The 21837-nt window shown below is 52.0% G+C and overlaps 2 protein-coding genes across 2 annotated transcripts in view; both read left to right on the top strand.

The window, feature by feature from the left end:
• The window catches only part of LOC125444283 (17-beta-hydroxysteroid dehydrogenase 14-like), a 13718-nt gene extending 6030 nt beyond the window's left edge, over positions 1–7688 (top strand). The window contains exons 2-6 of the mRNA XM_048516710.1: positions 3146–3190; positions 4886–4986; positions 5729–5795; positions 6180–6268; positions 7617–7688. Coding sequence (XP_048372667.1) covers positions 3146–3190; positions 4886–4986; positions 5729–5795; positions 6180–6268; positions 7617–7688 — 374 coding nt within the window. The remainder of the gene's footprint in view (positions 1–3145; positions 3191–4885; positions 4987–5728; positions 5796–6179; positions 6269–7616) is intronic.
• Positions 7689–14039: 6351 nt separating this feature from the next.
• On the top strand, positions 14040–21706 carry LOC125444285 (17-beta-hydroxysteroid dehydrogenase 14-like). Its single transcript, XM_048516711.1, has 9 exons — positions 14040–14127; positions 14278–14322; positions 14972–15072; positions 16029–16095; positions 16495–16583; positions 17263–17367; positions 18688–18755; positions 20936–21032; positions 21512–21706. Exons 1-9 carry the CDS (start codon positions 14040–14042, stop codon positions 21704–21706), a joined length of 855 nt encoding a protein of 284 aa, XP_048372668.1.
• Positions 21707–21837: the final 131 nt, after the last annotated feature.

Below are 21837 nucleotides of genomic sequence, written 5' to 3' on the forward strand. Positions count from 1 at the left end.
TTCTCAGACAAGCACCAGCCTCCTCTTGCTAGTTGGGACGTCGGAACTGTCACAATCTACAATAGAGTGCTTCCGAACAATGAAACCCTTTCATTGTCTTAACTACTTCTACTATGGAAACTTGAGGTAACTGAATACTAAACCTAACAGAACTAAGGCAGATCTAAACCTAACAGGCAGATTTTTTATGGGGGGGTTCGGGGTGGGGCCACCCCCACCCGCTCCTGGGGGCGTGGCCACACCTCCCCAAGCCCCCCTGCCTCAGTGCTTATAAAAGCAGCTCTCCCAGGTCGGGGATGGCAGACTCCCCTGCCCCACCTTCCCCCACCCCCCACCAACTGGGCTCCCAGCCGGCAGCCCCTTCTGCCCTCCCCTCTGGGGAGAGGCGTAGCTAGGGAAAATGGAGCCTGGTCCAAAATATGAGTTTTGCGGGGGGGGGGGCATGGGCAGTTGCTGTGATGCTGGAATCCACCCCCAAACAGCATCATTTCAATGGTGTTTCAACAAGAAAGCCCAAATTCTCTTTTTAAATCCACCTTAAAGAGAGAATCTGGGGTCCCCAGTTAAAACGACATTGGAAAGTGATGCTGTTTTGGGGTGGATTATCCCCCACCCTGAAACAGCATCACTTTCAATGTTTAAACTGGGGACCTCCGATTCTCCCTTTAAATCCATGCCGAAGGGGGTGGATTTAAAAGGAGAATCTGGGGAAATTTGGGGGTGTCTGCTGTCAGGGGTGCAATTGTTAAGCTAGCAGCACCAAACTTTCAGGGTATTTTTAGGAGACTCTCCTGATGATACCTCCCAGGTTTGGTGAAGTTTGGTTCAGGGGGGTCCAAAGTTATGGCCCCTCAAATGTGTAGCCCCCATCTTCCATTAGCTCCCATTGGAAACAATGGGGGATGGGATACCCCTTTGGGAGTCCATAACTTTGGACTGCCTGGAACAAACTTCACAAAGCCTGGATGGTATCAGTAAGAGACTCCCCTGATGACACCACCCAGGTTTGGTGAAGTTTGGTTCAGGGTGTTCAAAGTTATGGACCCTCAAAAGTGTAGCCCCCATCTTCTATTAGCTCCCATTGGAAACAATGGAGGATGGGGGCACCCCTTTTGGGAGTCCATAACTTTGGGGCCCCTGAACCAAACCTCACCAAACTTGGGTAGTATCATCAGGGGAGTCCCGCAAACAATCCCTGAAAGTTTGGTGCTGCTAGCTCAAACAATGCACCCCCATGCAGGCCAGAAACTGAAAAAAACACTACAAATGTTTTAAAAATCCACAAACGGAGGGGCGGAGCTTCGGACATGAATGGGGGGGTTGAACCCAAGAACCCCCTCCTTACCTACATCCTTGAATATAAGCACAATTCCTCTGTCCCTATCTCTAAACATGCCTAAGCAGTTGTTACAAGAGGGTAGGCTCTTAAACTTAGAAGGTTACAATTCTCACAGAGTTCCCATTACCTGGAGGATGGGATCAGATTCCTGGGCGAGCACATGGTCCAACAATGGCTGCTCTATCCTGAGCCCAGGCAAGAGGTCTGCTCCCTTCAGTGGTCCAGCAGAAAGAGAGCTTGCCTCTCTGTTCCCAGCAGTTTTCAGGCCTCACCCCTCTCTCAGGGTCAGTTTGGGTTATCTTCTCCCCCTAGGTCAGTTACCTCTTCATGATGTCCCTCTGGCATTTTCAAGTCCTCCAAACCTATGATACCTGCTTGGAGAGAGGAAGGGGGTGGGAGGTGCCGTTTCTTCACAAGGGCCCAGAGGAGAAGAAATGTAATTGAATTTGAAGAAATGGTATGGGGGCAAACATTTCTTGAGGAAGTGATTTGAGTAAAGAGTGAATGGGAGGGCCTCCCCATCCACCCACCATTCTTGTATTAGAAGCAATATTTACAACAACAACCTTTATTTGGCATTTAAAAATAGGTTCTAGAGCATTGCCAGACATTTTTGAAATACAAATCAAGAGTGCATTCAAAGCACAGACAGGAAGACTGTATATTACTTAGAAAGTTCTGTCACTTGTAAAAGAAATTTTGCTACTTTTCCCAAGAGCATGACATCTGTGTTTAACAGAAGCTCCACAACAGAGCAGTCGGAGTCTCTTTCAGATCTGTCTAGGGCCAGCCTGGGAGAGAAATGCCTAATGCCCACATATCTCAGACAGTCAAGAATAATTGTGAGCAAGAGTCTCCGCTTGATTTTTACAGTGTGGACAAACCCGATCCTGGAGAGGGATGGATAAGTAACGACCCTTTGTAATGGCCGATGGGAAGGTGTTGGATCTGGCCCTTGTGATAATCCATCTCTGTTGGGGTTCAGTTAATAATTCAAGATATTTGGCTATGTGCCCCTGTTCCGGTATTATTCCAACAGAGAGGGGTGAGCATGATTTATTTGCTTGCCTCAACAAGATGAGATATTCCTGTTCTAGAAGTCTACTTTTTAAGGTGGGTGTCAGCATACAGAGATCTTCAAGTAATAAACCTATTGAGTAAATTTTTGATTTGAGAAGTTGATACCATTCGGATGGGGAGGGGGAGGGCACGGATGGTGTCAACCCATCCCTCTTGTATTAGAAGCAATATCTTCAGCAGCAAGGTCATGAATGGGGAATCCAACGAGACTTGCTTTCTTTGTATCTCCTGCCTACCACTCCTTCACTTTAGGGGTTTTGGCTACGAACCCATCATTTGCAGTGAATAAAAGTGCGCGTATAAAGCTTCCTCCTGTCCTTATTTTCCCTTTTCTGAAACAAACAATTTTCATGCTCCACAACCTACTCTTAGCAAGCAAACCCTCTTCCCAACACTACAATTAAGCAGTTGCTTTGCTCCGCCCAAGAGCCTATATATTCAAAGCTCTGTATGGATTTTATTCATTAAGAGACACTGAGGCAAACAGTGGACATGGCGACACAGCTGCGTTACCCGGGCAAGGTGGTGATTGTGACCGGTGGCACTTCAGGCATTGGTCTAGGCATCGTGAGAGAATTTGGTAAGAATGGAAAGAACTGGGTATTGTTTTTTGAAAGGCTGAAAACCCAACTGGGAGGAAAGACAGGAATACCTCGATGCACATCTTGGTGAGTGAGTCAAACCGTTGAGTTCTGTGTTGTTTCCCTTTTTCTCCTCCTCCTCCAGTTCGCCAGGGAGCCAATGTGGTCTTCTGTTCAAAACCATCCGAAGGTGAGTCTAGAGCCCGCGCCCCTCCAATAGGGCCTCCTGGTTTGCTACAACATTTTTTGAACGAACATTGTATCAGCTAAATTGTGTTCCACAGTCCCTCTATTGACATTCTCAACATAGATTCTCACTGTTCCTTTTGCTCGTGCCTTGAATGGCAGGCCGCTGACCTGGACTAACTCTTCACTGCACGGTTCCATCTTCACAAAATAATCCCTGGAGTTTACCACACGATACGCAGCTCCCGAATCTAACAAGAATAAGCTCTTTGCAGTCTTTAGACTGGAGTTGGCAACCATATAGGTTGATTTTTGCTCATGCTTCCCTTTGTCTCTTGGGGGTTGGGGGTATGCTCTCCCTCCCTCTGTCTTCAGGAGTGAGCAGCAGTGGCGTAGGAGGTTAAGAGCTTGTGTATCTAATCTGAAGGAAGCGGGTTTGATTCCCAGCTCTGCCGCCTGAGCTGTGGAGGCTTATCTGGGGAATCCAGATTAGCCTGTGCACTCCCACACACGCCAGCTGGGTGACCTTGGGCTAGCCACAGCTTCTCGGAGCTCTCTCAGCCCCACCTACCTCACAGGGTGTTTGTTGTGAGGGGGGAAGGGCAAGGAGATTGTCAGCCCCTTTGAGTCTCCTGCAGGAGAGAAAGGGGGGATAAAAATCCAAACTCTTCTTCTTCTTCTTCTTCTTCTTCTTCTTCTTCTTCTTCTTCTTCTACATTACTCTGAGGCACGGCTTGTTTTCACAGGCTTTGTTCAGCTCCGCCTTCTCTGCAATGTTTCACTAGATGACCTGCCCTTCCACAACGGAAATATTTTGCAATTCTTCGTCATGAATGGCTTGCAACTCTCCAGACAGACAATTCTTCACATGCAGCATTCTCTTGCTTTCGTTTTGCATATTCATCCTTTAAAAAGGTCAACGCACGTTCCACTTTTAAGTCATTTTTCGCCTCTGCCGCCTCATTAGCATAGCCCTTTGGGAGGCTACTTAGAATTATCGCAGTAATCTCATCATCGTCAAACATCACTCTTGCTGATCTCAAAAGACTCACATGATTCATGATTTGATTTAAATGTTCATGCATGTTCCCGGAGTAATCTAATTTAAACATAAGAAGCTGCTTTCTGTCCTCCGACGGGTAATCCACACAGGAACAATAGAAGAAGAAAAAAGCCCCTTCCTTTATCTTGACTTAACTCAGTAGCTGTGTTTTAAATGGCTCTCCTCTGTGCAGCGAAAAGTCCTGGGGCCAAAATCTTTGTTGGGGCTTTATTTGTGATATGGCTATCACGCATCTTATGAGGCAGAGTTTGCACAATAAAAAAAAGCAAAGACAGTTGCTTATAGAAAAATACAGTTTACTATCTGTAAAGGAAGGGAAAGGTAACCTGGGAGAAGAAAACAAGTATCTTTCTATCTAGCTAACTCATTGGCGAGCTTCCACCTCGGCTATCACATGACTAAAAAGCTACGAGAGAGAGAGAGAGAGAGAGAGAGAGAGAGAGAGAGGGAGGGAGGATGTATCCTATGCACAAACCTGCATGTAGACCTAACTGACCAATGAGGGTCAATTACCTGGTCACTGACTTCTGACCTCACTAACTAATTCTGATACACAACATTAACCCCTTCATTGCTGGATTGTGTTACTGGCACTTGCCAAATCACATCACAACTGCACTGTTCCTCCAATTGCAGCGGAAAAGGGGAAAGCAATTCAGAGAGAGCTGCAGGATTCACGGTGCCCAGGGGATGCTTACTTCGAGGTCTGTGATGTCCGCAAGGAGGCAGACATTAAGGTAGGCTAAAACTGGGTGAGGACTCGTACTTCCCTGGGGGTTCTTCTTCAGCGTCACTGTTACCATTAGTAAAATTATTCTCCCTATTCTAATTCTCAAGTGTCCAAATGGAGGTGACACTTTTCTTCTGACTTGAATAATGCTCTGCTTTTTTTGTCTTGAATAATGCTCTGCTTTCATAAACTTAAGCATGAGTTTGTCGCCCACAAAGTAATGCCTCCCTCCTCTCCTTAAGTTCCTGCATATAATTCCACTTAACTTCTCTGTGAACCTTAAGCTTCTAGTCCTCACTGTCATAATATGCCATTCCCATCGCTGGTGTGAGGCAGGACCGGGTCATAGCTGTAGGGTTTGGTAGCGGGTATTGGGTGCAGCATCCAGGGTGCGTCCAGGGCACCATTTTGGTTGGAGAAGGAGAAGCCTCTTTAGAAAGAAGGTGATCCCCCTACAATCCTGTCTAGCTAGATCTTGCTGTCCTTCACTGGATCTTCTTCTTGGTATAAAACACATTGCAAATTTGCCCCTCACCCCATGTATGCAGCCTCTTGTGAGGTCTCTCCTCCTCTCTTCCTTGTGGCTCCCTTCCTACCCAACCTCTCAGTCTTGCTTTCAACTCTTGGAACAGGTGGCAACCAGGGCAGGCGTGATGGTGGCAGTGTCTTCTAGGTCTGGAACTGCAAGGCTCTTGACCATTGCTAATATTGTCCTGACTTAGAACTCTTTTTCATCCCTGTTCCTGCAGAGGTTGATTTCGGCCACTCTAGAACGTTATGGGTGCCTGGACTGCTTGGTGAACAATGCTGGAGATGGTAAGAGGTTTCCAGACAGTTGGGTGTGAGTAACAACAACATCAGAAGCCTTTTATTGGCATATAAGGGTTGTGAGGGTATTTCTTGTCTATTCAGAAGACTGCATGAACTTGTCCAACCATCAGTTCTAGGAACTACAGCTTCACAGGTTTACAAAGGAAGTAAAGAAATGACAGTGCCCTTCTCATAATAAGCTCTTAGGATTCCCTTCTGTGAAACCACAGGTCTCCCACACCAATACTTTCTCAAGGAAGGTCTTCTTTACTTCAAAATTAGTTAGCTTGTGGACTTTGCTGTTCCAGGGTGTAGTGATGGGATCTTTTGCTCTCTGTGGATTTTTCCCTCTGTGAAATACACTTCTTTTTTATATCCTCTTGCAAACAGTTAGACTTGACAAGATAGACGATGTGACTGCCCAAGACTTCCACAACACCATGGAACTCAATACTCGGAGCATTTTGTTGGCATCAAAAGTGAGTGTTTCTAACTTGCAAGGAGTTTCCCTTTCCCGTGTGGGCAGCTGGGTTCACCCAGAGTTGAAAGTCAATGTTATACAATGTTGGAATGTTATATGACTCAGCGGTGCAATACTTTACCTGTGTCTTCTCTGCACCCCAAATCAAAATGATTCGCAAGGTCTATGGCTCAACAGCTGAGGACCTACTTTGCACCTTGCGATCTCCTGCTGCAAGAATTTCTACTTGCTGTGTTTTAAAGGGTCTCTGCCAACTGGGAATTCTAAGCTAGCTGTGTTAACATAATTGTTTGACACCAGCACATGGCAGCTTCAACAATTTCTGTTTTGAGATCAGGCACATTGTTTGTCTCCGTGTTTTGTGTACAGTATGCACTGCCCTACTTACGGGAAACGAGAGGAAACATCATCAACATGGCCAGTCTTGCTGGTATGATTGGGACCAACCATAGAGTGACGTATTCCTCAAGCAAGGTAATACTGACCCGTGGGTAAAATGGTTGCTAAAATAAACCAATTCCAAAAGATTCCTCTGTTTCAAAGTTTTATTCGTTCAAACTGCAGTTTTGGCAGATCTCCCGTGAGCTTCAGGGCGGAGTCTCAGAGCTTTATTGTTTGCAAACATTACTTATACCCTCCCTGAGCGTACACACCCTGTGTCTTTACTCATTGGCTGGGCTGCTCTTGTCATTCCTCCCCTTGCCCCGTACCAGGATTTTGGTTGCTGTATCAATCAAGCCTGTTTTTCTCCCCATTATCACTTTTGGCTTTAATCATTGCATTCTTTTCCTGGGAGCAACATCAGTGAATTTACAGCTTCTTGCAAATGCTAACGTTTTGCTTAAGTCTTACATTTCTCAGGCTCCTTCCGCACACGCAAAATAATGCATTTTCAAACCACTTTCAAAACTGTTTGCAAGTGGATTTTGCCATTCCGCACAGATTTAAAGAGCATTGAAAGCAGTTTGAAAGTGCATTATTCTGCATGTGCGGAATGAGCCTCAAATACCCATAGCAATCAGTTCCTTTGCACATTAGAAACGGGTCTTCCAGGGATAGTGATGACTCCGGGACTGAAAGCCAAGTGTTGATGGATGAGAAGGTCAGCCTCTGTACTTTCTCTCCTGCCCTCAGCAGGGTTTCCAAGATGCTTGGATAAAAATAATCAGCCTCTTTAGTGGAAGTTTAATAGCTCCCTGGATTGTAAGCATTATTTATGTCCACATTGTTAAAAACAACAACCCTCTTTCTGTTCATGCATATCAAACTGTACTCAAGGGCATAAAAGGAGACCAGGTTATTTGCGGTCAGTTGGCAACCATGCTTGTTGTGTGTTTCCCTTGTAGGGTGCAATTCTTGCAATGACCAAAACTCTGGCCATAGATGAGAGCAAATATGGAGTACGAGTCAACTGGTAAGAGTGATTATTATCCATACAGAACTCTTAATCTACTTTGCCTTGACAGAATAATTTCATGGAAGGAAGACAGGTCCTCCTTAACCCAGTGCCTGGAGCTTTTAGTTGCTATTGTTGGCCGTCAAGTGACAGCTAACTTATGGGTTTAGGGTTTTCAAGGGAAGAGATTTCTGGAGGTGGTTTGCCATTGCTGGCCTCCACTTCATGCCCCTGGTATTCCCTTGAGGTCTTGCCAGATTTGAGGCTGAGAATGAGCGACTGGGCCAATCAATGTCACCTAACAGGCTTCCATGATATGAGCGGGGTTTATAGGCAAGGTTTTTTGCTGAAGGAAATAACAAGTTAATCCCCCCCCCCCCCCCCCCCCCCCCCCCCCCCCCCCCCCCCCCCCACTCCCCCCCCCTCCCCCCACCCCCCCCCCCCCCCACCCCCCCCCCCCCCCACCCCCCCCCCCCCCCACCCCCCCCCCCCCCCACCCCCCCCCCCCCCCACCCCCCCCCCCCCCCACCCCCCCCCCCCCCCACCCCCCCCCCCCCCCACCCCCCCCCCCCCCCACCCCCCCCCCCCCCCACCCCCCCCCCCCCCCACCCCCCCCCCCCCCCACCCCCCCCCCCCCCCACCCCCCCCCCCCCCCACCCCCCCCCCCCCCCACCCCCCCCCCCCCCCACCCCCCCCCCCCCCCACCCCCCCCCCCCCCCACCCCCCCCCCCCCCCACCCCCCCCCCCCCCCACCCCCCCCCCCCCCCACCCCCCCCCCCCCCCACCCCCCCCCCCCCCCACCCCCCCCCCCCCCCACCCCCCCCCCCCCCCACCCCCCCCCCCCCCCACCCCCCCCCCCCCCCACCCCCCCCCCCCCCCACCCCCCCCCCCCCCCACCCCCCCCCCCCCCCACCCCCCCCCCCCCCCACCCCCCCCCCCCCCCACCCCCCCCCCCCCCCACCCCCCCCCCCCCCCACCCCCCCCCCCCCCCACCCCCCCCCCCCCCCACCCCCCCCCCCCCCCACCCCCCCCCCCCCCCACCCCCCCCCCCCCCCACCCCCCCCCCCCCCCACCCCCCCCCCCCCCCACCCCCCCCCCCCCCCACCCCCCCCCCCCCCCACCCCCCCCCCCCCCCACCCCCCCCCCCCCCCACCCCCCCCCCCCCCCACCCCCCCCCCCCCCCACCCCCCCCCCCCCCCACCCCCCCCCCCCCCCACCCCCCCCCCCCCCCACCCCCCCCCCCCCCCACCCCCCCCCCCCCCCACCCCCCCCCCCCCCCACCCCCCCCCCCCCCCACCCCCCCCCCCCCCCACCCCCCCCCCCCCCCACCCCCCCCCCCCCCCACCCCCCCCCCCCCCCACCCCCCCCCCCCCCCACCCCCCCCCCCCCCCACCCCCCCCCCCCCCCACCCCCCCCCCCCCCCACCCCCCCCCCCCCCCACCCCCCCCCCCCCCCACCCCCCCCCCCCCCCACCCCCCCCCCCCCCCACCCCCCCCCCCCCCCACCCCCCCCCCCCCCCACCCCCCCCCCCCCCCACCCCCCCCCCCCCCCACCCCCCCCCCCCCCCACCCCCCCCCCCCCCCACCCCCCCCCCCCCCCACCCCCCCCCCCCCCCACCCCCCCCCCCCCCCACCCCCCCCCCCCCCCACCCCCCCCCCCCCCCACCCCCCCCCCCCCCCACCCCCCCCCCCCCCCACCCCCCCCCCCCCCCACCCCCCCCCCCCCCCACCCCCCCCCCCCCCCACCCCCCCCCCCCCCCACCCCCCCCCCCCCCCACCCCCCCCCCCCCCCACCCCCCCCCCCCCCCACCCCCCCCCCCCCCCACCCCCCCCCCCCCCCACCCCCCCCCCCCCCCACCCCCCCCCCCCCCCACCCCCCCCCCCCCCCACCCCCCCCCCCCCCCACCCCCCCCCCCCCCCACCCCCCCCCCCCCCCACCCCCCCCCCCCCCCACCCCCCCCCCCCCCCACCCCCCCCCCCCCCCACCCCCCCCCCCCCCCACCCCCCCCCCCCCCCACCCCCCCCCCCCCCCACCCCCCCCCCCCCCCACCCCCCCCCCCCCCCACCCCCCCCCCCCCCCACCCCCCCCCCCCCCCACCCCCCCCCCCCCCCACCCCCCCCCCCCCCCACCCCCCCCCCCCCCCACCCCCCCCCCCCCCCACCCCCCCCCCCCCCCACCCCCCCCCCCCCCCACCCCCCCCCCCCCCCACCCCCCCCCCCCCCCACCCCCCCCCCCCCCCACCCCCCCCCCCCCCCACCCCCCCCCCCCCCCACCCCCCCCCCCCCCCACCCCCCCCCCCCCCCACCCCCCCCCCCCCCCACCCCCCCCCCCCCCCACCCCCCCCCCCCCCCACCCCCCCCCCCCCCCACCCCCCCCCCCCCCCACCCCCCCCCCCCCCCACCCCCCCCCCCCCCCACCCCCCCCCCCCCCCACCCCCCCCCCCCCCCACCCCCCCCCCCCCCCACCCCCCCCCCCCCCCACCCCCCCCCCCCCCCACCCCCCCCCCCCCCCACCCCCCCCCCCCCCCACCCCCCCCCCCCCCCACCCCCCCCCCCCCCCACCCCCCCCCCCCCCCACCCCCCCCCCCCCCCACCCCCCCCCCCCCCCACCCCCCCCCCCCCCCACCCCCCCCCCCCCCCACCCCCCCCCCCCCCCACCCCCCCCCCCCCCCACCCCCCCCCCCCCCCACCCCCCCCCCCCCCCACCCCCCCCCCCCCCCACCCCCCCCCCCCCCCACCCCCCCCCCCCCCCACCCCCCCCCCCCCCCACCCCCCCCCCCCCCCACCCCCCCCCCCCCCCACCCCCCCCCCCCCCCACCCCCCCCCCCCCCCACCCCCCCCCCCCCCCACCCCCCCCCCCCCCCACCCCCCCCCCCCCCCACCCCCCCCCCCCCCCACCCCCCCCCCCCCCCACCCCCCCCCCCCCCCACCCCCCCCCCCCCCCACCCCCCCCCCCCCCCACCCCCCCCCCCCCCCACCCCCCCCCCCCCCCACCCCCCCCCCCCCCCACCCCCCCCCCCCCCCACCCCCCCCCCCCCCCACCCCCCCCCCCCCCCACCCCCCCCCCCCCCCACCCCCCCCCCCCCCCACCCCCCCCCCCCCCCACCCCCCCCCCCCCCCACCCCCCCCCCCCCCCACCCCCCCCCCCCCCCACCCCCCCCCCCCCCCACCCCCCCCCCCCCCCACCCCCCCCCCCCCCCACCCCCCCCCCCCCCCACCCCCCCCCCCCCCCACCCCCCCCCCCCCCCACCCCCCCCCCCCCCCACCCCCCCCCCCCCCCCCCCCCCCCCCCCCCCTCCCCCCCCCCCCCCCACCCCCCCCCCCCCCCCCCCCCCCCCCCGCCCCCCCCCCCCCCCCCGCTCCCCCCCCCCCAGGAGGGGGGGGGAGTCTGTTATACACTGTGTCCACTGTTACACAACAAAGCTCAGTTCTTCAAAAGCAGAGCTTCTGACTGTTGGAAACAAAGCCCAGCATGCAGAGGTGTATCCAGGAAAAACGAAGCCCGTGGCAAAATCTGAGTTTTTCACACACACTCCACCATTCCATTTTCCCTACATTTTGCGCCAGACTCCATTTTGTATAGATACACCTGTGTATCCTACCCGCTTTTTTATTCATTCTTAATCTATTCCCTTCCATCCTACACTCGCCACCCTGCACACCAAGAGGAAACATTGGTAACCTAAGGAACTCCATGTAATTAGCTGTGTTGAATTAAGAACAGGATATTAAAAAAACAACTATTCACAGGATGAAACACTTGCTTCCTTAGAAAATCTCAAAAGGATTGGGAGGAACGGCTTGCAACTCTGTAAACGTACTTGACACACACATAACACTTCCTGGCTGAGGGAAAATGGGCACAAGTCAGAAATGACATGGGTGCCGTCAGGCCCATGGTGGCACCCCTTCTCATCCTGGGGCACCTCTAAGCAATTCAACGGTCGGACCAAAGCTGGCAAAGTCATTCAACTTTTTCAAATGCCACTACCAAAATAAACTACAAAAAGTGTATTAGCACAAAAGGAGAAAAGTGACTATCCACCAATTATGAACAATGTAGAGGTTGTTCAGAAAATACAGGCAATTACACAGAAGACACATATGCACCAAAGTTCAGCTTACAGAGCCAGACACCTGAGAGTCCCTGGGGAATTCAAAGGTGAGATAGTTGATCTACTAAACCATAAATGTAACTTATCATTAGATGCAGCAGCTGCACATTTGAATTATTTATTGGAATCCAGTTATTATGGCTGATGTGTAGATCCATATTTGTCCTTATTTTGTATGGTGGTTTTCTCAGTGAATTACCAGCCCCCTCTTGCTAGTGGGAAGTGGGAATTGCCACAATCTACAACAGAGTGGTTCTGAACATTGAAACATTTTCCTTGTCTTAACTGATTGGAAGATGCTCTTGAATACTCACAGGTCTGTAAAGTTCAGATCTACTGTGGAATCTTGAGGTAGCTGAATACTTAACCTAACAGAACTAAAGCAGATCTAAACCCAACATGTGTAACATTCTGTATGTGTTACAGTGCGTTTGAAAAATAAACGTTATCTCCTAAATGCTCTATTATGCAACAGAAGAAGAAGAAGAAGAAGAAGAAGAAGAAGAAGAAGAAGAAGAAGAAGAAGAAGAAGAAGAAAGGAATGCCCTTATATAAAGCCATGGTGCGACCGCACTTGGAGCACACTGTGTCTAGCTTCCCACTGCATTCCTGCCGACACCAAGAGATAGAAAAAGTGCAGAGAAGGGCAACGAGGATGATTGAAGGATTGGAACATCTTCCCATGAGGATAGGCTGCAGCGCCAGAATCTTTTGAGTCAGGAGAGGAGACGCCTGAGGTGAAATATGACAAAGTCTGTAAAACCATGCATGGGGTAGAAAATGTTGACAGATATAGGACTCTTTCTCTCTTTCTCACACCACTAGAATCCATGCATCCATTGGCACCCCTGGGGGGGGGGAGAGAATTAGGACTCACCACAGGAAACACTTCTTCACTAAACATGTGATTGGTGTTTGGAATATGCTGCCACAGGAGGTGGCAGGCTGCCACCAACCTGCTGGATAGCTTTAAAAGCAATTTGGACATGATTCTATGGATGGAGAAATCGATCCATGGCCACTGCACCTTGATCCCTCCTTGATCTGAGATTGCAAATGTTTTAGCACAGACCAGGTGCCTCTAGAGCAGCCTATATAGCTGGCTTTCATTGCTTTCACATCCGGATGTGAGCTCCCAAAGGCACCCAGGGCCACTGCTTAGCAGCAGAGCTGGACCAGATGGACTCTGGTCTGATCCAGCTATGAGGCTGAATTCCATGTTCCACATTCCAGCCAGCCAGCTGAGCCAGCCAGCCAGCCAGCCAGCTAAATAGCCAGCTAGCCAGCACAAATAGCCACAGCCAAGAAGAAGAAGAAGAAGAAGAAGAAGAAGAAGAAGAAGAAGAAGAAGAAGAAGATGATACAAGGGGGCATGGCCATGCAGTCGTCTCCTCCTTCATCTTATGACACCATAACCTACCATTCAAGAGCAGTTAGCTTTCAGTAATACAATGTGGAACGACGTAATCCTGAGGTATAACAAACATGGGCTTCCCACTTCAGACAGGAACCCTTGGGCAAGGAAAACCTCATTCTCAAGATCTCTGGCAGTTTCTGCTGCCTAAATCAAGAAATTACATGAACAAGGGATCAATAGACATCGGCCTAATCAAAAGGAGCCAAACCTGTCCAGGGAGACTGTGAAACTCTAGGAGATCCGGGATACGTCTAGGAGGGCAGGTTTTGGTTAGGGGGATGGATCTCAGTGGGATATAATGCCAAAGAGGAAATCCTCCAAAGCAGCCATTTTTTCCAGGGAAACTAATCTCTGTTGTCTGGAGATCTGAACCAATCAGGGGCTGCCTGGCATGGGAACCAAACACGGCACCTATCAGAGTCCAGGGATGGAAATGGGTGTGGCCAGGGCCTCTCACCCCACACCAGCCCTCCCACCCCTCTTGTATTAGAACAAATATCCTCAGCATCAAGATCATGAATGGGGAATCCAATGAGACTTGCTCTCTTTTAATCTCCTGCCTACCACTTCTTCACTTTAGGGCATTTGGCTACGAACCCAACAGGTTCAGTGAATATAAGTGCTTCTAAAAATATTCCTCCCATCCTTCTTCTCCCAGTTCTGGAACAAACAATCTCTTTATGCTCTAAGCAATCTTAGTTCCTTTAATGTAGCTAGTACAAACTCTCCTCCCAACACACAACAATTAAGCAGTAGCATTGTTCTTACCCCTAAGAGCTCTGAGACATATAATGGATACCTAGGATTTTATTCATTAAGGGATACAGAGGCAAACAGCAGACATGGCAGGACAGCTGCGTTACCCGGGCAAGGTGGTGATCGTGACCCGTGGCACCGCAGGCATTGGTCTGGCCATCGTGAGAGAATTTGGTAAGGATGGAAAGAACTGGGGATGGATTGTTTTTCTGAAAGACCCAACTAGGAGGAAAGGCAAGGATCTCTTAGTGTACATCTTGGTGAGTGAGTCAAACCGTTGAGTTCTGTCTTGTATTCCTTTTTCTCCTCCTCTTCCTCCTCCAGTTCGCCAGGGAGCCAACGTGGTCTTCTGTTCAATACCATCTGAAGGTGAGTCTAGAACTTGCGTGGCTGCGCCACCCTGACAGGATATCCTGTTTTTTTAAAAATATATATGTATGAGTTACCTCTACTGAGATCCTTCCTGAGGCAATTTTACAAAGTTCACATTAAGAATATTATGAAGAAGCACAAAAATGGTTCACTGAGAAACACACTAAAACCCAATTAAACAATTACAACCTAAAATTATTCTCACAAAATAGATGTCAGAACTCAATAGTAAAAGCAATTTGAAAAGATCTACTCCTCCTGGGAAAAATAGACAACAATGTTCAGTCTCTTCTGGGTTCTGAATACTTATCGGTCATCAATTTCATCCACTTCCCCTGTTCTAGTGGGCACCTTCAGACGGGAGTTGCCTCCACAAGGAATTTGTTTCCCCACTGAAACCAGACTGTATTGGGTTCTGTTGCAGCCCTTTTAGGTTGCCTTTCTCCAAATGGAGAAAACGAGCAAGAGGGAGAGGAATCGTTTTCAATGCATTTAGCAAATCCCTTGTGTATTTAGAAACTTTTGTGTATTTAGAGCTTGGACACAGCCAGAGAGGAAAATGGAGGGATAAGCTGAAAGCCGCCCAGAAAAGGTGGGGTTAGAAGGCTTGTTTGGCTAGCAACTGCGCTGTTCTTCCACTTTGCAGCGGAAAAGGGACAAGCAATTCAGAGAGAGCTGCAGAATTCAGGGTGCCCAGGGGACGCTTACTTCGAGGTCTGTGATGTCCGCAAGGAGACAGACATTAAGGTAGGCTAAAACTGGCTGGGGACTCGTACATCCCTGGGGGTTCTTCTTTAGCATCACTGTAACCATTAGTAAAATTATCCTCCATATTCTAATTCTCCAGTGTCTAAATGGTGGTGACACTTTTCTTCTGGGTTTTTGGTCTTGAATAATGCTCTGCTCCCATAAACTAAGCATGAGTTTGTCACCCGCAAAGTTATGCCTCTCTCCTTTGCTTATGTTCTTGCATTTAGTTCCACTTAACTTCTCTGTGAACTGTAAGCTTCTAGTCTTCACTGTCATAGTATGCTATTCCCATGGCTGATGTGAGGCAGGGAGGGGTAACAGCTCTGGTGGGTGTAGGTGGTTCAGCATCCAGGGTGAGCCCAGGGCACCATTTCAGGTTGGTATGGTCCTGGACAAAGAGAAGCCTCTTTAGAAAGAAGGTGATCCCCCTACAACCCTGTCTAGCTGGATCTTGCTGTCCCTCACTGGATCTTCTTCTTGGTATAAAATACATTGCTCTATTGCAGGGGTCTTCAAACTATGGCCCTCCAGATGTTTATGGACTACAATTCCCATCAGCCCTGCCAGCATGGCCAAGTGGTGGGGCTCATGGGAATTGTAGTCTGTGAACATCTGGAGGGCCATAGTTTGAAGACCCCTGCTCTATTCCAAAAGGAAGCTGTTCACAATACAGCAATCTCCATCAATAAAAGGCTAGAGCACGCTCTCCCCGAGCCAAATCCGATCCTGCCTCTCACCCCACGTATGGACCCTCTTCTTTGGTTTATCTCCTCCTCTCTTCCTTGTGGCTCCTTTTCTACCCAACCTCCTCGGTCTTGCTCTCAACTCTCGGAACAGGTGGCAACCAGGGCAGTTGTGATGGTGGCAGGTCCTTGTAGGCCTGGAACTGCAAGGCTCTGGACTGTCATTAATATTGTCCCAACGTAGAACTCTTTTCATTCCTGTTCCTGCAGAGGTTGATTTCGGCCACTCTGGAACGCTATGGGTGCCTGGACTGCTTGGTGAACAACGCTGGAGGATGTAAGAGATTTTCAGACAGTTGGGTGGGATTAACAACAACAAAAGCCTTTTATTGGCATATGAGGGTTGTGAGGGTGTTTCTTGTGTATTCAGTAGACAGAATGAAGTTGTCCAACCATCAGTTCTAGGAACTACAGCTTCCCAGGTGGCTGTTTACCAATGAAGGAAAGAAATGACAGTGCCTTTATCATATGCCGTGTTTCTATGAAGGTCGTAGGACTCCCTTCTGTGAAACCACACGTCTCCCACACTAACACTTTCCCAAGGAAGGTCTTCTTCACGTCAAGATTAGTTAGCTTGTGGACTTTACTGTTCCAGGGTGTAGTGATGGGATCTTTTGCTCTTTGTGGCTTTTGCCTCTGTGAAATACACTCCCATTTGATATCCTCTTGCAAACAGCTAAAATTGACAAGATAGATGATGTGACTGCCCAAGATGCCCGCAACGCCATGGAATTCAACACTCTGAGTATTTTGTTAGCATCAAAGGTGAGTGTTTCTAACTTGCAAGGAGTTTCCCTTTTCCCTGGGGGCAGCTGGCTTCATCCAGAGTTGAACATCAAGTAGAAAATTCTTGGAATGGTATATGATTCAGAGGTACAATGCTTTACCTGTATTTCTGCAGCCCAAATCAAACTGATGTGCAAGGTCTATGGCTCAACAACTGAGGACCTGCTTGGGACCTTACCATCTCCAGCTGCAGGATTTTCTACTTGCTGTGTTTTAAAGGGTGTCTGCCAACCGGCAATTCTAAGCTAGCTGTGTTAACATAATAGTCTGACTCCAACATATGGCAGCTTCCTGAATTTCTGTTTTGAGATCCAGCACATTTTTTCTCTTTGGGAGCAGCAGTGGCGTAGGAGGCTAAGAGCTCATGTATGTAATCTGGAGAAACCGGGTTTGATTCTCCGCTCTGCTGCCTGAGCTGTGGAGGCTTATCTGGGGAATTCAGATTAGCCTGTACACTCCCACACACGCCAGCTGGGTGACCTTGGGCAAGTCACAGCTTCTTGGAGCTCTCTCAGCCCCACCTACCTCACAGGGTGTTTGTTGTGAGGGCGGGAAAGGCAAGGAGATTGTAAACCCCTTTGAGTCTCCTGCAGGAGAGAAAGGGGGGATATAAATCCAGACTCTTCTACTCTTCTTCTTCTTTGTGTTCTGTGCACAGTATGCGCTGCCCTACTTACGGGAAACGAGAGGAAACATCATCAACTTGGCCAGTATTGCTGGTATGATTGGGGCGAAGGATAGAATGTCATATTCTCCATGCAAGGTAATCCTGACCCACGAATGAAATGATTGCTAATTTTTTTTCCCTGAAAGCTTCTCCCCGTGTGTCTTTAATAGTATCTTGAATAGCAGATGAAGTTTTGAAAAGTTCCAAGCTATAAAAATAATAGCAGGTGCAATGAAAACTAACATTGACTGCACAGAGAAGGAGCTAAAACACTGATTAAAAGCGTGACAGGTAAATGTTTATGAAGAACGACATTTAGGATAGAAAAGTGGGGAAAGGTAGCAGGCTGCTACCTTGCTAGCAAGAAGAAGTTCGTGTTTTTTTGTCAGGTCTGCAATCCCATTCAATGGCAGACTCTGGATTTCATCAACCAGAAGCCTTTACGGAAATGAACACTGAGCCCCAAAACCCTTAGCTTTATTCCCTCTATTGCCCCCTTCCATTCCTGCCCCTTAGTAAGTAAAGTAAAAGCAGGAAAAGTGGAGGAAAGCAAAAGTCCCTAACCCTAACCCTAACCCTAACCCTAACCCTTTCCTGGGGATGGCCAGAGGTGCCTTTCCCCACTTACCTTAAGCCCCGCGCTACTCTCTTCAAGTAGCATGGGGTCCCCGGGCACTCCCCACGACAGGGGCGGTGACAGCGCAGCCGCCCCGACGCTGCCGCTGTCACGCCCCCTCAGCACGCAGCATCCCTGGCGCTCAGCAAGAGCAGTGTCTAGATGTGCAAGGTCGTGGAGACGCATGGTAGCTACCAAAGGATACTTTCGCGGCGCTGCGGCATAGGGGGGATCCCGGGGAGTGGGGAAACGCCCACTGTTATCTACAGTTGCTAGCACAGAGAGAAAGAGAAGAGGAAAGAAAGATTCAGCAACCTAGAGAGGACTCATTGAGGGACTGGCAAGATCCAGACATTAAGCACCCTCAACATACTGACAGCATTAGACCTCAAAGGATCTAAGGACAAACAAGAGGTGACACAAAAGGATGGAGGGTCACTAAATTTAGCCCTCTCTAGCTGACCACTCGCCTGTCCACTGCGGGGTCTTCTCAGTTCCTTTGCACGTTAGAAGCAGGTCTTCCAGGGATAGTGATGTTTCAGGGACTGAAAGTCAAGTGTTGATGGGTGAGAAGATCTGGCTCTATCATTCCTTCTGTCTTGCCTTCAGCAGGGCTTCCCAAGAGGCCTTAAGAAAAATAACCAGCCTGTTTAGTGGAAACTTAATGGCTTCCTGGATTGCAGGCATTATTTACGTCCATATTCTTTAAGAAACCCTATTTCACTTTATGCATATCAGACTGTACTCAAAGTTATTTACAGTCAGTTGGCAACCATACTTGTTGTGTGTTTCCCTTGCAGGGTGCGATTATTGCAATGACCAAAACTCTGGCCATAGATGAGAGCAAATATGGAGTCCGAGTCAACTGGTAAGAGTGATTATTATCCACACAGAACTTATGATCTACATTGTCCTTGGCAGGATAATTTCATGGAAGAAAGACAGGTCCTCCATACCCCACGCCAGGAACTTTTAGTTGCTATTGTTGGCCGTCAAGTCAAAGCTGACTTATGCGTGGAGGGTTTTCAGAGATTTCAGGAGGTGGTTTGCCATTACTTTCCTCCACTGGTATTCCTTTGAGGTCTTGCCAGAATTGAGGCTGAGAGGATGCGACTGGGCCAATGTCACCCAACAAACTCCCGTGGCATGAATGGGGTTTATAGCCAAGGTTTTTTTGCTGAAAGAAATAAAAAGTATATAGATGGAGTAAGATAACCAATGATAAGACGCAGCTGGCATTCAAAAAGATCACCTGTTGCGTAGCCCTCGGCTGCCATTTTGGGTGCCATAAGTCCATTTTGAGCTACGGAGGGCTTTCAGCTGGCCCGGAAGCTTCTGGAATTTGCTGCCTGCCTCTGTGTGCTGCTTGGAAGCCCTCTGAATGGGGCAGCGGCTGTTAAAACAAAGGAACTGCAGAAATAACCATTCTTGTAAAACCCAGGTTGGGGCTGGGGAGAAAGCAATCATCATTATTATTTCAAAAAAACTGATAAAAGTTTCACTGTTGCTTTTTCTTGTGCTAGAAACCAATGATTTGTTACTTCCCCAAAAATTGAGATTGCAGAGGCTGCATTGCATGTCTTGTTATCCTTGTATAGAGAAATGAGTCATTAACAGTGAAGGGTGACAGAGTCTATATAGTGTGTTAAATTGTAAGGTCATCATGGAAACGGATACATTTCTTGGAAGAAGAAAGACTCTTTGTTGTGAGGGGGGAAGGGCAAGGAGACTGTAAGCCCCTTTGAGTCTCCTGCAGGAGAGAAAGGGGGGATATAAATCCAAACTCTTCCTGAGGCAGCTTTACAAAGTTCACCTTAAGAACATCATAAAGCATCCAGAAAATAGTTCATTAAAAAACACAACTTGTACCCCAATTAAACAATTAAAACCTAAAATTATTTTCACAAAATAGATGTCAGAACTCAATAGTAATTTGAAAAGATCTACTCCTCCAAGCAGGGAAAATAGACAACAATGTCCAGACCCTTCTGGGGTCTGAATATTTATCAGTCATCAAACTTCACAGTTGGGTGTAACAACAACAAAAGCTGTTTATGGGCATATAAGTGGTATGAGGGTGTTTCTTGTCTGTTCGGTAGACAGAATGAACTTCTTCTTCTTCTTCTTCTTCTTCTTCTTCTTCTTCTTCTTCTTCTTCTTCTTCTTCTTCTTCTTCTTCTTCTTCTTCTTCTTCTTCTTCTTCTTCTTCTTCTTCTTCTTCTTCTTCTCCTCCAGACTCATTCATTTGGGGGAATAGTTTGTCGTCTTTCATGCAAAGCAAAGCCAAGCCTTTATTGGCATAAATAGAACAAAAGCAACAAAACGCAGCAAACGTAAAAATTTTAAAAACCAAAAAGGATAACCTCAGATAAATACATATAGATGGAGTAAGATAACCAATGATAAGATGCAGCTGGCATTGAAAGAGATCACCTGTTCTGTAGCCCTCAATCCCCATTTTGGGTGCCATAAGTCCATTTTGAGCTGTGGAGGTCGTTCAGCTGGCCGGGGAGTTTCTGGCATTTGCTGCCTGGCTCTCTGTGCTGCCTGGAAGCCCCCTGAACATGGCACAGTGTTGGGGCATTGGTGCCATCTCTGGCTGCCTGTGCCCTCTGGATCGGGGTGTAAGTCCACCACCATTCTGTTTACGGAATCCAAGAGAAGATGATTTGGGGAAAGATTTCATTGTTGTACTGGTCTCAAGTGATTATTCACACAACTGGGGGCAGGGGGGAGAAGCAATAATCTTTTTTTTTAAGGATACAGTTTTTACTTCTGCTTTTTCTTGTGCGGGAAATCAAGGATTTGTTACTTCCCCCAAAAACTGAGATTGCGAAAACTGAGATGTTCTGTCCTTGTATAGAGAAATAAGTGATAAGGAGTGTATAGTTTATATAGTGTGTTAAATTGTAAGGTCATCATGGAAGCTGATTCATTTCTAGGAAGAAGACGCTTCTCTGGGCTCATCCATTTGGGGAAATATTTTGTCATGTTTCATGATTCCCTGATTTTTTAAATAAAAAATTCCCAAACATTTTTGATTTTTAGCATCTCACCAAGTGTCACCAAAACGCCTTTGTTGGAAAGGAATGCAAATCAGTCACCGAATCCAGAGGCAACTATGCAGGAACTCAAGAGTTATCAGGCAAGTGTATTGTGGGGAAACAGGAATGGTGCTGCTGCTGATAAATGGCTTGGCCTAAGGTTGCAGTTCTGAGGTCAAAACTGACATCCTGGATGCTACACAGACCAGTGCTCAGGAGAAAACAGAAGCCCTAGAGTGTCTACAGAAGGTGGATGCTCTTGGACTTCCATATCTCTGACAGCAGAAGCATCCTCACTGAGCTCTCCCTCCCTCCCCAAGTTTGTCCCTCCCCAAGGACTTCCTATAGATCTCCCATGCTGCAATTTGCAGCCATACTTCTACTGCATCTTAGCTGGTAACAGTAAGAAGGGCTGTGAATACAAACACTGAATGTCAGAATTCTGCCCTCAGATATTCTGAATTCCACTGCTAGGAAATCCTGCCCCACACAGATTCAGCATCTGAGACCTCATGATCTTATCTCACATGAGCTGAGCGTAGAAGTGAACATTTATCCCTCTTCTCTTGAACTCTTACAGCTACTGGGACGTTTGGGGACCCCAGAAGAAGTGGCTCTGGCGGCCCTGTATCTTGCCGCTGATGGAACTTTCTGCACTGGTTTCAACCTGGTGGTCAGTGGTGGAGCTGAAATTGGCTTTGGGAAGAAGGCCCAGGTGGATTCTGAGCCTGGCTCAGGTGCAGGTGGGAACTCACAAGACTCCTCCCGTAAATGAAACAATAGGGCTGCAAGTAAGAACAGGGTAAAAGCTAAGAGAACAGTTGTGAAAAAGGTGCCTTACCAGTAATGTACCAAAAGTTGGCCTCTTTATTCAGATACTCTGAAACAGCTGAGATTTTAAAATTT

The sequence above is a fragment of the Sphaerodactylus townsendi genome, linkage group LG15, assembly GCF_021028975.2.
Source record: "Sphaerodactylus townsendi isolate TG3544 linkage group LG15, MPM_Stown_v2.3, whole genome shotgun sequence".
NCBI lineage: Eukaryota > Metazoa > Chordata > Lepidosauria > Squamata > Sphaerodactylidae > Sphaerodactylus > Sphaerodactylus townsendi.